This window comes from Barbus barbus, assembly GCF_936440315.1.
Source record: "Barbus barbus genome assembly, chromosome: 19".
In the NCBI taxonomy this organism is placed as follows: Eukaryota; Metazoa; Chordata; class Actinopteri; order Cypriniformes; family Cyprinidae; genus Barbus; species Barbus barbus.
In genome coordinates this window covers 16,543,941-16,559,736 of record NC_136747.1, presented here as the reverse complement: position 1 = coordinate 16,559,736, position 15,796 = coordinate 16,543,941, and the positions used below count along the sequence as shown (strand labels likewise).

The window sequence follows — 15,796 nt, the reverse complement described above, 5'->3', positions numbered from 1 at the left end:
ACCACCCAGTAATGTAAATCAGGGATGGGCAACTTCGGTCCTGGAGGGCCGGTGTCCTGCAGAGTTTAGCTCCAACCCTAATCAAACACACCTGAAGAAGCTAATCAATGTCTTCAAGATCACTAGAAAATTACAGACAGGTGTGTTTGATTAGGGTTGGAGCTAAACTCTGCAGGACACCGGCCCTCCAGGACCGAAGTTGCCCATCCCTGATGTAAATACATTAAACCTGTCATGACTTAATGCATCGTTTCTTGGTTCAATAAAAGTGAAAGTCATAAAACACCAATTGTGGCATAATGTTAATTACCAAACAATAATTTCGACTTTAGTTTCTCTCTCTCTTGCTTTTTCTTTCTTCAAAAAAAATCTAGGTTGCAGAAGTAAATTAGGGCCAATTTCAGAGGATTTAAAAGCAGAAATGTGAATCTTATAATGTTATTAATGCACTTACAGAATTTTGGTCAATTAAATTGTAAATGTAAAATATTGTAAAAGTAGATATAACTTTACACTGAAAAAGTTTAGTAACTGATTTGAAGCTAACGAGAAAAATGTTCACATCTTGTACCTGTACTTTTGAAACGGTTATAGTTCATTCACAGACCGACCTCATTAAATTCCATTGTAAATTTCTCCTTGTTACCCAGATTTTTTTCCCTAGAGAAGTGTAAATTCATTTTTGCGGTAAACATTACACCACAAATGTTGTCGGTTGAGTTTAACTTGAACTGAACCCAGAATACTGCTTAAATCTCTAATCATCAAGAGAAATTGACATAGTAGAGAGTGAATGTGTGTGTAAGAGATGCATGATGGAGAATTCCTCACAGGTCTGTTCTTACAGTGTGCATGGAAAACAGCTTCTGGATCAGAGCCCAGATTCCATGCAAATGTTCTCTGCTAAACACTCACAAGTGTTTTCTCCCACTGGCTTGTCCATTGTGGGATCTCACAGCCAGAGCGGCAAATCCATCTCTGCTCCCGTGGGGGGTCCCCAGTGACCCCCGAGACTCATCTTCTCTCTGTTCTCACGTACACACATCCCATTTGGTGCACTGGTCAGCCGTGCCCATGCTGAGATATCAGTGGGAGTGTGGCTGACATCCCGCTCACATGTAAATCAAGGAAGAACCCAAGAAATTCACCCCCATTGGATAATGCTCACACAGCCTGTGCAACCAAGTCTTTCTACACACTCCTATTATGGCTCAATACATGTAAAAGCTCAATTCAGGATCCAAAAGTGGTATTTTATATTTCCCCCAAAACACTTAATCATGACTGCAATACAGTTCATAAAATTTACAAAAGAATGCAATGCATTAGATGAAGCTGGATCTCTCTATAGGGGTAGGGAGTGAAGATACGCATCTCTAATCCCTTATTTTCCCCCACTTATCCCTCACCAGAGAAATCCTATCCTATTTTTCCAGCATGCTTCACCATGGTGGCATTCTTATCAGCTTAGCCTCATTTCAAAACAGCAATTTCTTACAAAATTTACTACAAAAGTCAAAATGTTATATACAATTTTTGAGAGGGAAAAACTTAATACTTTGGTTGCTTTACAAGTGACTATTGTTTTTTTGTTTGTTTGCTAAATTCAGGATGTAAATGAACTAGTTAACGGCTTAAAACTGTTTTTTGGTTTTTACCACTCTGGCAGCATCAGATGTATGTCTGGTATTAGGATATCAGCCAAAATGTGTGACACATACGTCCAGTTCCAATTCTTCTGTGAAAGACAGAGCCAAGGGTGGCTTCTTTTTGACTCCATTTCAGAGGAGAATAGTAGTACTGAGAAAAACTAGCAATTGGGCAAAATGTTATTTATTTATGATTGACACAAGTTATTCAGCCTTCTAGCTGATCACTCCAACTGCAAATCCCTCTAAAATGCACTTGGTTTCAACCAAGATCTTGGTCTTCAACCTTTTTCAGGCCAAGGACCTCTTGATGAACAAATACTGTATAGCCTACTGTGTTTACATTGTATTTCAATTTATCTTAATGTTTATGCAACACAAAATGTTGGAAGTGATAAACCTTAGATTTGGGTTGAAGTTAAATCCATAATGTATTTTTGTTTATTGCATACATTTTCACAAAATACATTTTAATCTTCCATAAGAATTTTAAAGTATGCCTATTAAATCCAAAACTAAACTAAACTAAAATAAAATAAATAATAATAATGTTCAGGGGCCAATGAAACGATTAGCTTCATAAATATCATGTTTATTACATTTTTTTTTTTTTTTTTTGAATTCTCCTTGGGATTTTTAAAAATGTATTTATTGCAAAAATGAAATGCTTAGCTTCATAAATATAGTATTTTTTATTTAGTACCATGTATTTAAATTTTTTCTTCAAAAATATTTTGAGATCAAGCGATAACTGGCAGTAACTGGCACACCACCTGCAGTACTGCTCTGGCCCCCATATTTTCCTATCAAAAATAAATAATAATAAATAAATAAAAATTAAATGTAAAAGAATATAATAGAGTAATAGGCACCTAATATAGCATTAAAAACCATCTCAACTGAAGGGCAATAAAACAGTTTTTTTTTGGATTTGGAACTTTGCCTACTAACATTTCCCACTATATGACCCATGTGGGCACTGACAGTCTCCTTGCAGTCAATCTGAGGTTTTGCTCTCATTTCAATGGGAGGCTTCTCAGATTTCAGCAAAAGTCCAGGGTGTGTCTGCAGCCCACGGCCACAGACTAGGATTGAAATAAGAGGACTAAGTTTTTTAAAGCAGGAAAGTAGATCTTAAATAGATCTTGTTGGAAGGAAGCTCTTGTCTTGTCCCACGTATGCGCAGCTCACCCACACAGTCCCACGGTCCAATTCACACAGCTGGGGGTTGTGAAGAGGGTTTGAAGAGAGACAAGTCTGGCTGACTCTGGAGAACAGGCCACATCAGTGATGCAAGACAGGAAAGAAAGGCTGAAAGGCCAAGAATATTCGCTCATTTACGTACATCACTAACAAACACCCCCTGTGCTCTGCTCTTTCCTGCTATTGAAGTCCACTCTTATGTACCTTGAGCCTCTCCTCAAGCCCCTGCTGAGTAGAAAGGATGGGCAAATGAAAGCCCTCTGCCTCCTCAATGCAGAACTTAAAAACATCTGGCACTTGGCATACAGTGGGACTCGCATGCAAAGATATTCAGGCTTTTTTAAAAAGCTATTTGACACTAGAACGTCTTTAAGTAAAACGAAAACAACTGTGTGTGAGTTTAAATGTCTCTGTGTCCTTGAGTTTCAAGTTAGAGTTAAAATCCTCACATCGATGCAGCAACAGTATCAGATTGTAATACCATGTTACTTTGATTTAGAACTTGTTGCTGAATGATTACCATAATTGTATACCATACTATTTTAACTGTACTTTAGGGCAGAAGTTTTCAAGCTGTTGTCCAAGGACATCCAAGTGGCTGCAGGAGGAAAGTTTAAGAGAAAAGAAAAGTACAAAATTTATTTTTACAGCAAGAAATTAAGGAGAAGTAAAGTACTTAAAATACTACAGTGGTACTACCATGGTACACATCATCATATTATCATGAAATCATGTCTAGAAAACTATGATAATACTTAACATGCAATGCGTTATACGACTTTTCTGAAGTTTCTTGCTATGGTGACACATTAAATGCCTTTGTTAACTGATCTCGAAACATCCTTTCCGAACCATTAACTGCACAGCAGGCATCCAAGTTTATCACTATTCAAGATCAGTTGACAAACAGCAGATCCAACACCAGAGTCACACAGCTGCCTGGATGATATTTAGATCTGCTGACCTACGAACAACTTCCCTGACCTTTCCGTGGGATCTGTGACCCACATCCCAACCCTGGGTGAGTCTTTTCATCTCACTGCCTGTCAAAAAAAGTCATATTACTACAAATAATCTGCTTAAATGAATGAGAATTATGACAGCTATGGTGCAAATCTACTTTCAGGGTTGAGACAGTCACTGTAGTATTGTTTAAAGGCGGTGCTCTAGTTAACAGATGAATGAGGCATCTAAAACTTTGGAGTTCCCACCCCCTCCTACTCCTTCCTCCCGGTTTCCTCTCCTCACACTCACTCACATGCTGCAGTCATTCAGAGGCACAGCGTGGAGGCTGCACATACACACATCAACACGTTCAGAGCGACATGGCAAAACTACCTTACCGCTGTGTGATGATATCAGTGTGTTTGGCAGGAGCTCTCCTACTGCTGCCGCTCTGCTTGGGTGAGTGTGTGTGTGTGTGTGTGTGAGAGAGAGTGAGGCTGAGACTGATTATGACTTTAACGGGGGAACTTGCATGTATGAATGTTGGGAATGAGGCACAGATCTAGTGTGAGATAAAGTTCCAAAAATGCTCCTAGGGAACATTATAAAAAAATATTTGCATTCAAAAAGATGTTTGCATGTGTTATTGAATTTGAGGCTGAGAACACTGTACAAAGTGGGAGCTTGCAGTTATTTTTGGTATATTTCACCCAAAAATGATAATGTACTCACCTTCGTGTTGCTCCAAACCTGTATGATGTTATTTCCTCTGTGGAACACAAAAGAAGATATTTCAAAGAATGTCTGAACTGTTTGAATTGTTCATATAATGAAAGTCAATGGGGTCCAAAAGAACACCGGGCCCCACTGACTTTCACTGTGTTGACAAAAACCCACTGAGACATTTTTCAGAACTTATCCTTTATGTTCCAAAGAAAGAAAGAAAGAAAGAAGGGCATATTATTTTTGTTGGTGTAACCTAATGCATTTTGCTTGATAAAAGGCTTATTAGCTTACCCATTTTCTCCATTGTATTGACACAAAAAATGATTGAACATGCAGAGATCCACTGACAGGAAAAGTATGTTGAGAATGTGGTTTTGATTTGTCTTCTACATTTTCAATCTTGGTTAGTGATCTGCAGCAGGTACACTGAAAATGAGGCAAACGTGGTAACATCTAAATGTTAAATTCTGATTTAAAAGACAAAAGAGGAAAAAATGAATAATGATTTAAAAGACAGAAGAGGAAAATAGCTTGCCCACAAAACATGTTTCGCATTTTGTCTAAAAAAAGCATTGCCCAAAATGACTAGGAACAATGCAGAAATGGTATTAGTCAGGATGGAACTTGTTAAATCAATGTAATCCTGCTCTTCTCTAAAGTTAGCTCTTGAAGCTCAGTTGGAGATAACTTAGTTTTGAAAATTCAGTGCATCCTTATAAAGTTGTATGACAATGCAATTCAGTGCAAACTTTTCGGCATGACAGACGGCCCCAGGGGGTCATAACAATCACGAGGGCAAAGTAATCCCACCGTGTTCCCTGCACAGCTGTTTTCTGTCGACGCACACTCACAGCTCTGACTTCCTTCTCTTTTTTTGTTCATTAACTACCAACAGAAACAAGCAGGAATTGTTCTTTTGTGTTGAGGAAGTGAAAGAATATCCATGACTACAATAAGTGATAATTAGGAGTAGAAGACTGAATGATATTCTTAGCAAGAATAAAACCTTCACAGTAAAGATTTACCCCCAAACTATTATACACAATGTGTCAAACTTGATAAACATCCACATTATTCCTGGTAAACACCAGTGGAATTAATTAATGTGTTGTCGGCTTTCAGTGCACAGAAAATTTATGTTGAAATGTGTTGTTAACACAGAGCACTTGGCAGCCTGCGCTGGGGGATGTGCCCAAATATGCCAAGAGTCTTGTGGTTTTTTGAATGAATTACTGGAAAACAGAAGATAATCTGAGAATTAATAAAGCAGATAGACCGAACTCACCACCTCCTGGGGTTTGGGTAAAGCGATAAGGGTTGGCCAAAATCATTATGGGAGTGAAGTTTTACCTTAAGGATATTTTCGTAACTTTAGGTTCATGCTTGTTTTGACATTTCTTTAGGATAACATCTTGAAATCACAAGTTTGGGGGGCTCTGAATGACTGATGGTGGTTGGTAGGAGTTGAAGGGTTCCCAATGCATCACAAGAAACTATGTTTGTCAGTGACTGCTATGAAATGTCAATCTCAGCTTCAAAGCACTATATTCTTAGTTTAAATAATGTTTCTGAGGTTTGTTTCTAGCTTTCATTGCTGTCGTCTATGTTTTAGCGTTCGTGTTCCAGCTTGTTTGCTCTGTTTGACTGGTGTGACCAGGTTGGGTTTTATAGTCTATACTGGGAACATGAAGTTGGACAAAGGCCAGACAGTATGTTGAATGTCTAAACTCTGGAATTTTGCTCATATCTCAGTGGCAACGACACAAGGATAATAAGTATAAGGGATAAAGGCTATATAATGGGGTGAACAATGGGGTAAAACTTGCAAAAAGCACGTGTTTGAGCCATTAGGTTCACAGCTCAGCTTCAATAACTTTCCTCACTAAAGGAGAACTTGAAAGAAAAACTCATTTAGTGGGGCATGTGAATACCTTCACCCTAAAATCCACCATGTCAATCTGCAGACAAAACACAACACTGTTATTTTTGTTTCTTTATTTGGCAAAGCTATCTGATTAAGGGGCACGATAATGTTTGGATAAGAACCCATATTGTGAGTTGTGGAGTAGCATGGGACTCCATTCGCAGTATTCAGATGCAACTTAATAGACAGTGACTGCTTTACTCTAGGGATGATAATATTTAAATAAACAGCACATTGCATGCTCACCACAGACCTGGCCAGACATCCCGCTTGCTAATAGCTATAAGCGTTTAGCCTCATGCTGTTTATGGTACAACATGTTTATTGGTGTTGATCCAGGTATTAACTCGGCCTTGTTTCCCACGAATCTCAAGAGAAAGTGAAAAGATCATGCTTACAGATAATTACAATCCCATAGACGACAGTCTCCAAAGAAGTATGACTTCATTTTGCTATGGATGATGCAGCATAAGAAAGAAGTGCTCAAAGCTTTCTTCTTATTGCTTGTTCCTTCAGGGATGATTGTAATGATAAAGCAAGGCAAGTCTGGGAAAAGGTTTAGAGTCCTAACGGTACTGGCAAACATCCATAACCAAAAAGCCAACTGCCATTTCTTGGTCACGTGTGGCAAAACAGTTAGGTTTATACTATGCTCCATGATGCTGTCAATCTAACACACTCCTCCACACTAAGAAATAATGTAATGTGTTTTGTATCTAAAATAACCTCCATGAGATTGATCATTTAAAATAAATGTTAGTCATACATTATAATGCATTAAATTCTTTGTGGCAAATTAACAAAAAAGAAAACACCTAGCAGATTTTTCCACTTTAAATAAATAAATACATAAATAAATTCTAAGATACAAGTCATGCATGAGATAAGATGTCATAAATTATGACACAAAAATCTGAAATTTTAATGCCATAATTGACTTTTTATCTCATAATTTTAACATTTAATGTCAATTATAATTGACCAAATCATGATTTTTTTCTTATGTGGTGGAAATGGACCATCATAGATTACTGATATGGTGCTTTGTATGAAATTAGCGAAAGTAGTTCCGTCTTCAGTTATCCTTTTGAGTGAACAGATATCTAGTGTTGTGTAACGATGAGTCAACAGAGTATTCAACTCACTGAATACAACATTTAAGGATTAGATCGGACAGAAATAGTTCCTTAGGGAAAACATTGAAGGTTACCACTTTATACAGTGTGTCTAGGTGAAAATGACAATGCAAAAGAGTTTTCACAACTGGAAATGTGTTATGTTTTTCTGCTCTGACATCTGATATTTAACTTTCTCCCTAAAAAGTTCAAAGTAAATGGAGTCAGACAAATCTAGATAAGCCTAAGGCATATGAGGTGGGCTTCTTGGGCTCAACTCTCAGGTGTAGTCTGGATATCATTCCCATTCCCTGAAGAAAGAATACTGACATTGATCACCTTGGTCTTTTCTAAACAGCTGTATAAATGAATAACATGTAAAAGGCAAAACCTACCAGATCATTTTTTCAGCCTAAGGAAGTAGATTCTCGGGTCAGTTCCCATCCTCTGTACTTTAAGTTCTGTGGAGGGTCAGCACTTAAGGGACTCCTGTGTGTCCAGGGGCCTTAAGTCCCATAAATACACGGAGACCCAAAGTTTTAGAAGATTTCCATATGATCCTGAAGAATAATCATCAAGAGACTAATGTTTTTTATAGTTCCAGCCATGATCCTGAAACAGATGCTCAATGTCTGTCTGTTACTGAATTAAGAAAAAACTGTTTCCTTTTTCAATCATTGCCACATAAGAATAAATCACATTTTGGATCTTACTAATTTCACTTTGAAAAGATCTGGTATATGACATACACTTCTGTTCAAAGATGTTGGGTCAGTATGTTTTTTTGTTTTTTTTTGTTTTTTGAAAATTATAAAAATGTATACTTGTATTCAGCAGTAAAGTGACAGTAAAGATATTTATAATTTACAAAAAATACTAAAATAAAAATTTACAACATGCTGATCTTTTGAACTTTCTATTTAGCAAAAAATCCTGAGAAAATGCAGGCCTATTAGTCTCCACAAAAATATTATGCAGCACAACTGATTTCAACATTAATAAGAAGAAATGTTTTTTGAGGACCAGATCAGCACATTACTGATTTCTGAAGGATCATGTGACACTGGAGTAATAACTGCTGAAAATTCTGCTTTGCCATCAAAGGAATAAATTACATTTTAAAATAAATATATTTTTTAGTTGAATAATATTTCACAATATTATTGTTTTACTGTATTTTTCATAAAAGAAATACAGCTTGCATGAGAGACATCTTTCAAAAACTTCTTGTAAAAACTCTTACAGACTCCAAACTGTAAATGGTGAGTCACACTAGTAGTGTTATCAAATCTAAGTTAATTCTGAGAAAATGTTGTAGAAAAATATCTGTTAACCAAATGACTTCCTGACGTCTTGAGCCTGACAGAACCAGCTTCACAGATGTCACTGCCGACTTTTCATTCATTAACATCTCAGGCTCTAGTAATCTCACAGTATCACATATGTCAGGAAAAGACAGGATGCTTAGGAAGAAAGAAATGTCATGGTGAATAGTCTCACATAACTGACAAATGGCAATAGTATGTGAGAAGCAATACAAAGATCTCAAGTTACTGACACTGGTTCTTTTCAGTGGGAAACAATGTCCTCTATGGTTCAGTGAGGTGACTGAGCTGTGATGCAGTAAAGATGGCCAGATAATATTCAAAGCATTAATTGTATTTGTGAAATGAAGACAAGTCATAATTGATGGCTAACAAGCTGTGACAGTCACTGTCTGACTGGTGTGAATGTAAGATCATCAGAAGGAAAGACATGTTGAGTGATCTGTCCAGAAACTGACCTCCGCGTTGCTTTCCATGTAAAATTTTTGATACAAGTTTTTTTAATAACATTTTACACTTTCCATGTAAAATGTAAAAGGGGAAGTCGTGGCCTAATGGTTAGAGAGTCAGACTCGTAATCCAAAGGTTGCGGGTTCGAGTCTCGGGCCGGCAGGGATTGTAGGTGGGGGGAGTGAATGTCCAGCGCTCTCTCCACCCTCAATACCACGACTGAGGTGCCCTTGAGCAAGGCACCGAACCCCCAACTGCTCCCCGGGCACCGCAGCATAAATGGCTGCCCACTGCTCCGGGTGTGTGTTCACAGTGTGTGTGTGTTCACTGCTGTGTGTGTGCACGATGGATGGGTTAAATGCAGAGCACGAATTCCGAGTATGGGTCACCATACTTGGCTGTATGTCACTTTCACTTCACTTTAAAAATTTGACGTTTTTCATAAATAATAGCTAAATCCAATCTGTTTTGTCTTCGAAGGTGTCGAGGATGACCAATATAATTTTGACTATGATTCTACTCAAACCCCGGAGTACGACTACAATTCAACATTCGAGTACTCGTTCTACAGTAGGTTTTAAATCATTTAACATTTTATTACCTAAAAAGTTTCACATTTACATTAGGTTTGTATAAATTGACCATTACGTTCCTCAGACTTGATCAGATTAGTAAGTATATGAGCTAATGTGAAGTGGGCCAGAGATCCCCCTTGTTCTACTCATAGACTGAGGGCTGAGGGGTCACCTATAACTGCACCCCAGAATGTCATTTATTATTACAGCAAGATGTCGACACTTCCATGACACTGAACAGGAATTAATGATTTAAAATAAATCTTAGTCATTCACTAATTGTGCAAACATTTCTGTGGAAAAGTATGAGAAATGTCCAAGATTTTGTGGCGGGCGATGAATCCTTAAAGCAAGGATACAATAAATTACATTTTAAAATATATTAAAACAGATAAGAGTTAATAATATTTTACAATATTACTTTTTTACTGTATTGATCAAATAAATGCAGAGACAGACTTGTTTCAAATACATAAAAAAAATAAATCAAACTAACCTCAAACCTTTGGACAGTACAGTAGCGTATGTGTATATTTATTTGCATGAAGCTTAACCATTGCTCTTTTTTTTATGACTCACTGTATCTATGTCACTAGGCAATACCAGCGGAGAAGAACTCGAGAAGTTTTTAATGGGAAGAGAAACAGAGACAGAAACAGAAACAGAAGCAGAAAAAGAAACAGTTGGAGGTGTGCACGAAGAGAAGCCTACTGAGCCCACAATCTTTTATACTGATCAGGTATTTCTTGAAGCACTTATGTTATACTTCTTGATGCATTACAATATGCTGAATACACAAAACACTCACGTGTGTCAGCCAATACAGTCCTGAGTAATGTGGTTTGTCTTTCCTGAGAAACAAAGGCCTTGTGTCTTTGAGATGAGATTATGAAAGGGGGCTGGCTTACTTTACCATTTTTGTTGGTGGACAGAACTCCTCCACACAGGACTTCGAAGCGTTGAGGTCAGATGTTCAGCATCTTAAACCCTGTATTCACAAAATGATATAAATCTGCTCAGTAATAGAGAAGAGTTATCTTCTGTGAAAATGAGAGAAATATGTCACTGACCTGTTCTTACACCCCAGGAAAAGAAACAAAGGTTGTAAACTTTTAAAATATCTGGACAATTTCAAGAGCACATCTTTCCATAAAACACATTTATGCTATGTGGCAATTAGAAATTAAATACCCATCTCTATATTTAATGCCAGCACTGTATGCTGTGAAAATATCAGTGGAGGAGATAATATTCATGTTTAATGAGTCCAATAAAACTCTGCTAGATGAAATGTCATTTTTTATTAGATTAGCCATGGTGTGTGTCTGATGAGACACTACAGACCTGCTGACGTGGCAAACTGGGAGTGAACATGAATGTAAACAGGTGTCCCAATTATTTTAAAAACGTGAATCCTTTTGAAAGCTCCATCTGCTTCTTATCCTCATGTGTTGGGAAGTTAAACAATGGCTCTGTTCTGCATTAAAGGAAGGCAAATAGAGGAAATGCTGAGGGAAAGACAGTCCCAGCGGTGCACACTTAACCTATTTAAGCATGCACATTTAATTAAACAAGATACTAATTACACAGAGTCATTTGAATTCCTGTGAGAATGCAAATGCATTTCATTTGGAACATCTGCTTTATACACACAATGGAAAAAACAATACACTTTGTCACACTGCTCCACATAGTGGAGAGAACTTTAAAACACAAAAGCACACGATCCACTTGAACTAATGAATGTGTCAACAAGTATCAAATGTATAAACTAGACTGTTGGAAGAAGCAAAAATCAAAATGCTGTTAAAGTCATATAAGAAGATAAGAAGTACTCTACCAAACAGGAAGCATTACAAAGGTGTTATCCAGCTCACAACTCTCACTCAAATATTGTACATTAAAAGGATAGTCCACTCAAAAACGAAAATTCATTTACTCACCCTCATGTTGTTCCAACCGTGAACATTTGTTTTTCTGTGAAAAAGAAGACATTTTAAAGAATGTTGGTATACCAACGGTTTCGGTTCCTACTGATTTTCACCAACATTCTTCAAAATATTCTCTTATTTTTGTGTAGATTCCCTTTATTATTGTATTCCCTTTAATACATTAAACATAATCTTTTTTTAATACTTGAATCTTTCACAAGCTTCAACCACAAGCATCTACAAAATCTCAAGCTTGTTCAGCAGCAGTATATTGATGCAATACCTTTTTATTATCATTATTATTTTAGGCATCTCAGTCAACGCCTATATGTTCCCTTCTTACTTTGGGTCTGATGGTTCATCCGCTGCTCAGACTACTATAGCAGACACACTGCACATTACAGGACCCTGTTACACAATCTGAGCAGGTAAGTAAAATCAAAGCTGAATCTAATAAAAGTCACCATGCAGTGTTCATTTCCATGTGGGGAATTCAGTAAATTCATTTATGGAATCAATTAATCAGGGATGCACTCACTGAAATTCTGGCCCATATTGATAAATGACTGATATATATGTCAACAATAAAAGAATCAGGCTAACTCTACAAGCTAAAAAGCTTTGTATGCTAAAATGTATCACAACCTGATGAAGGCTACAATACATTCCTATTTAAAATTCTGCTATTTGTTGTGTTTGAGTTAAAAAAAAAAAAATCTTCACAACAAAAGAGGAAGCAATTATGTTTAGGAAGTCATCCTAAACTTTATAATATCTATAGCGTTTTTGAACCATACTATTGTAACGTGTTTTATAGTGTAGATATTATAGTAGCCTAGCCTATTTACAACACTTTGTTCATGAATGCTACAGCATTCATTTTGATTTATTGTATTTATTTTAATGGACTGCTGAAACAGTGGTGAACATTTGTGTGATTCTCTTTGCAGCCTGCAGAGGACACTCAAACATTGGTGGTGTAACAGGAGCAATGTACTGTGATTTTAAATGATTAAAATGTTTAGACTTCTTGACACTCATTAAGTTGCAGTACATTGTTTTATGTGCTCTCTGCTCTCCACCCAATACAACTGCACTCATCATGAGATATACATCTAACCAATAAACAAGCGATAACATCTTTTAATATTTTAGACTCGCTAGCTTTCTGTTTCTCCAATTATTCTAGAAGTCCAGGAAGAAGAAGAGCAGATGGACAGATAACCTGAACGAAAGACATGTGGACATCCAGTACAGACAGACACACACATGCTCACGCACTCACAGAGCTCAAGAAAAACAACGTTGGATCCATGACAAACCATGACAACACACGGCTTGCAAGCTGTAAATGAAAAGACATATTGTCACAGCAAAACAGGCGCACAGAGGTCAGAGGTCTCATAGGCTGGATCAATGGAACGGAGTATGAATGTGAAGTAGGGCTAAACTAAATGACAGGTTCTTTTGTGGGTATTTGTTCAGGTCGTGACTCAGAGGAGGTGATTTGAGGAGAATGAATAACAAAAAAACTTTTATAATGCACAGATGTGCAGGTTGTCCACTGTAAAGGGTGTAAAACAATGCAATTTTTGGCAATAATCAGAAGAATTTTAATACATTTGTCAAAGATGTAACTGAGAAACAAGAAAATCAGACATCAGTGTTACATAATGTACAATTTTAGTATGCCAATTTTATCTTAAAGCAAAGCTTTACACAAACTGACCTGGATTCATGTTATGTTTGGGAAACTGTAGAAACAAATTGAAGTTTTACAATTAGACTGAGCTTTTCTAGTCATTTTAAGTATCATGACCTCTTGCAGATATTACATGTAGGCACTTTCCTTCGCCACTGCACTTCTAAGCCTCACTATTTCTTCAGTAATCCTCGATACAAGCACATTTTTTAATTTTGTAATGGATTTAATATGATAAAAAAAATTTTTTAAATAAGAATGGTGATTTACACCAAAATTTGTGAGCCAGTTGAGCTTTGTGTTGTTACCAATACTGAATAAATATTTTTTCAAGTAATGCACTGCTGTCTTAATTTCTCTAATGACTGAGATCATAAAGATGGTACAAAACATGCTGAAAAAATGTGTTACTTATTATTCAGAATAATATGTCTGTTAAAACTGGTCAATTTTCAAACGCAGTCACATTATTCTGTATTCAAAGCCATACATACACTGCATCAATAAGGAGGCGAACACTATTCTGGGTCACGTTCTAAGAGATAGTCAGTGGTTAGTCAGCATTAACCAATTAAAAGCACTTAAAAACATGTCACGAATGTGTCAGGAATAGCCTTTCTGTATCAACAGCACACATTAAATTCCGGCCTCTTCTCTGCACTTATTCATTTAACTGCTGACAGTGGGTGTCAATCAGATCATTAAAACAGGAGAATAAATATCATGCAGCCTGTACATGCGTCAGCCAGTTTCAGTAACAATCTGTAAGATATTTGTGATTTTTAGCTGTTACTCTGTTATAATAGAGAAGCCCGAGTCAATAGGTCAGTGGGAGAAAACACAGACAGAGGCATCTGGGGGTGTTTATAAACAGAGTAAGGTCAGAAACGTTGTAACGTGGCTCAGCGCTGATGACGACAGGCGATATCTAAACTGGATTCTTATCAGAACTCTTCAGACAGTTTATGTTCTGTACCGCTCATTTTAAAGCAGCTCTCTGAGATGTTCTTCCGATAAAGGGAACCAGTTCTGCTCCGGAAAATCTCACCAGCTGAATCTGACGTTTTACTCAGCCGATATGTTCCCTGTTTAAAGACTGGCTCTGAAAGGATAAGGAATGAGGAAAAGATCAGACTGACTTCCAGACAGGGTACCAGACTACAGTTGTTCAGATAAATTGCAGTCTTTTCTATGCTGAAAACAGCAGAAACCATCACAGAAGTTCTAATGTTTTTCACCACAAATACCATTCCAAACATTACAAACCATCAACTGTTAACCATTAAAACCATTACCTGTAGTGTTCTGGGCCATATTCCATTTTATTTTGTGGTTTTAACGTCACCAATAGAAGGCAACACATTAACAGTAAAGACCCATGGGCCATACAGCTTCCATTAAAAACCAATGCAATTCCCATTTTAACCATTAAAACCATTACAAACTGAAGGGTTATCTGACTTGCTCACCAAACATAACTTTTCACTACATGTGCACAGAATTATAATAGCAAAAAAGTTGCATTATATTGAAATATGCTTAAAATAATCAAATGAGATGAAAAAACTTCAGATATGTCAATCTAGAGACAGAAATCATGTTGAGATCACATGATCAGTGGCATCATACAATTGACTAACTTTAAATAATAATAGCAAAAACAAAAACTTCATATAGCATTTTCAGTCAGTGGCTTTAGTGCATCAACAGCATAAATGTAAAGGTGCATCTAAAAAAAAAAAAAAAAAACCTTAGCAACAAACACAATCTACATACCACAGACACAACAGCATTATCTAGAGTGATGTACATGTGTGCTATTCATCAGTATAAAAAGATTGAGTGAGAAATAAAATACCTAAACAACTTATGAATCAGTTACTAAACCAATTTCATGAATCCAGTCCAATCAGTGTCAGTAAAACTAAAACGTGATGCTGACTTAACTTAAAAAAATTGAGGAAACCTGTTGCCTTAAAATTATTAAGTAAAAAATAATTGAAAAAAATTTAAGTGATAATTGACAATTCCCTTAACTTATACTGTTTTATTATTAATTACTTTAGAATTTTAAGGCAATGGGTTTCCTCAGTTTTTTTTAAGTTAAGTCAGCATCACTTTTTACAGTGATAAGAATGAAATATTGCATGTCATCAAGCAGCACGCAGACTCAAACAGAGTAAAAAGTTTCATAAAAGTAAAATATTTAATTGTGTTTGGGGCAAATATCTGCACTCATTGAATGCCGAAT

General features: G+C 36.7%; 1 protein-coding gene across 1 annotated transcript; it reads left to right on the top strand.

Annotated features, from left to right (window-relative positions):
* The first annotated feature begins 4,110 nt into the window (after nt 1-4,110).
* On the top strand, nt 4,111-15,276 carry LOC306884974 (uncharacterized protein). The gene is made up of 5 exons (XM_079441255.1): nt 4,111-4,256; nt 9,818-9,907; nt 10,509-10,651; nt 12,152-12,271; nt 13,033-15,276. The coding sequence occupies exons 1-4, from the start codon at nt 4,178-4,180 to the stop codon at nt 12,224-12,226; spliced, it is 387 nt and encodes a 128-aa protein (XP_079297381.1). The 5' UTR covers nt 4,111-4,177; the 3' UTR covers nt 12,227-12,271; nt 13,033-15,276.
* The last annotated feature ends 520 nt before the right edge of the window (nt 15,277-15,796 follow it).

What these genes read in the sequence shown, in the direction of transcription:
- LOC306884974 (XM_079441255.1), top strand. Translation starts at nt 4,178, where the DNA reads ATGGCAAAACTACCTTACCGCTGTGTGATGATATCAGTGTGTTTGGCA. An exon ending in ACTGCTGCCGCTCTGCTTGG is followed by an intron (nt 4,257 to 9,817) that starts GTGAGTGTGTGT and finishes TTGTCTTCGAAG; the next exon opens with GTGTCGAGGATGACCAATAT. An exon ending in CAATCTTTTATACTGATCAG is followed by an intron (nt 10,652 to 12,151) that starts GTATTTCTTGAA and finishes TTATTATTTTAG; the next exon opens with GCATCTCAGTCAACGCCTAT.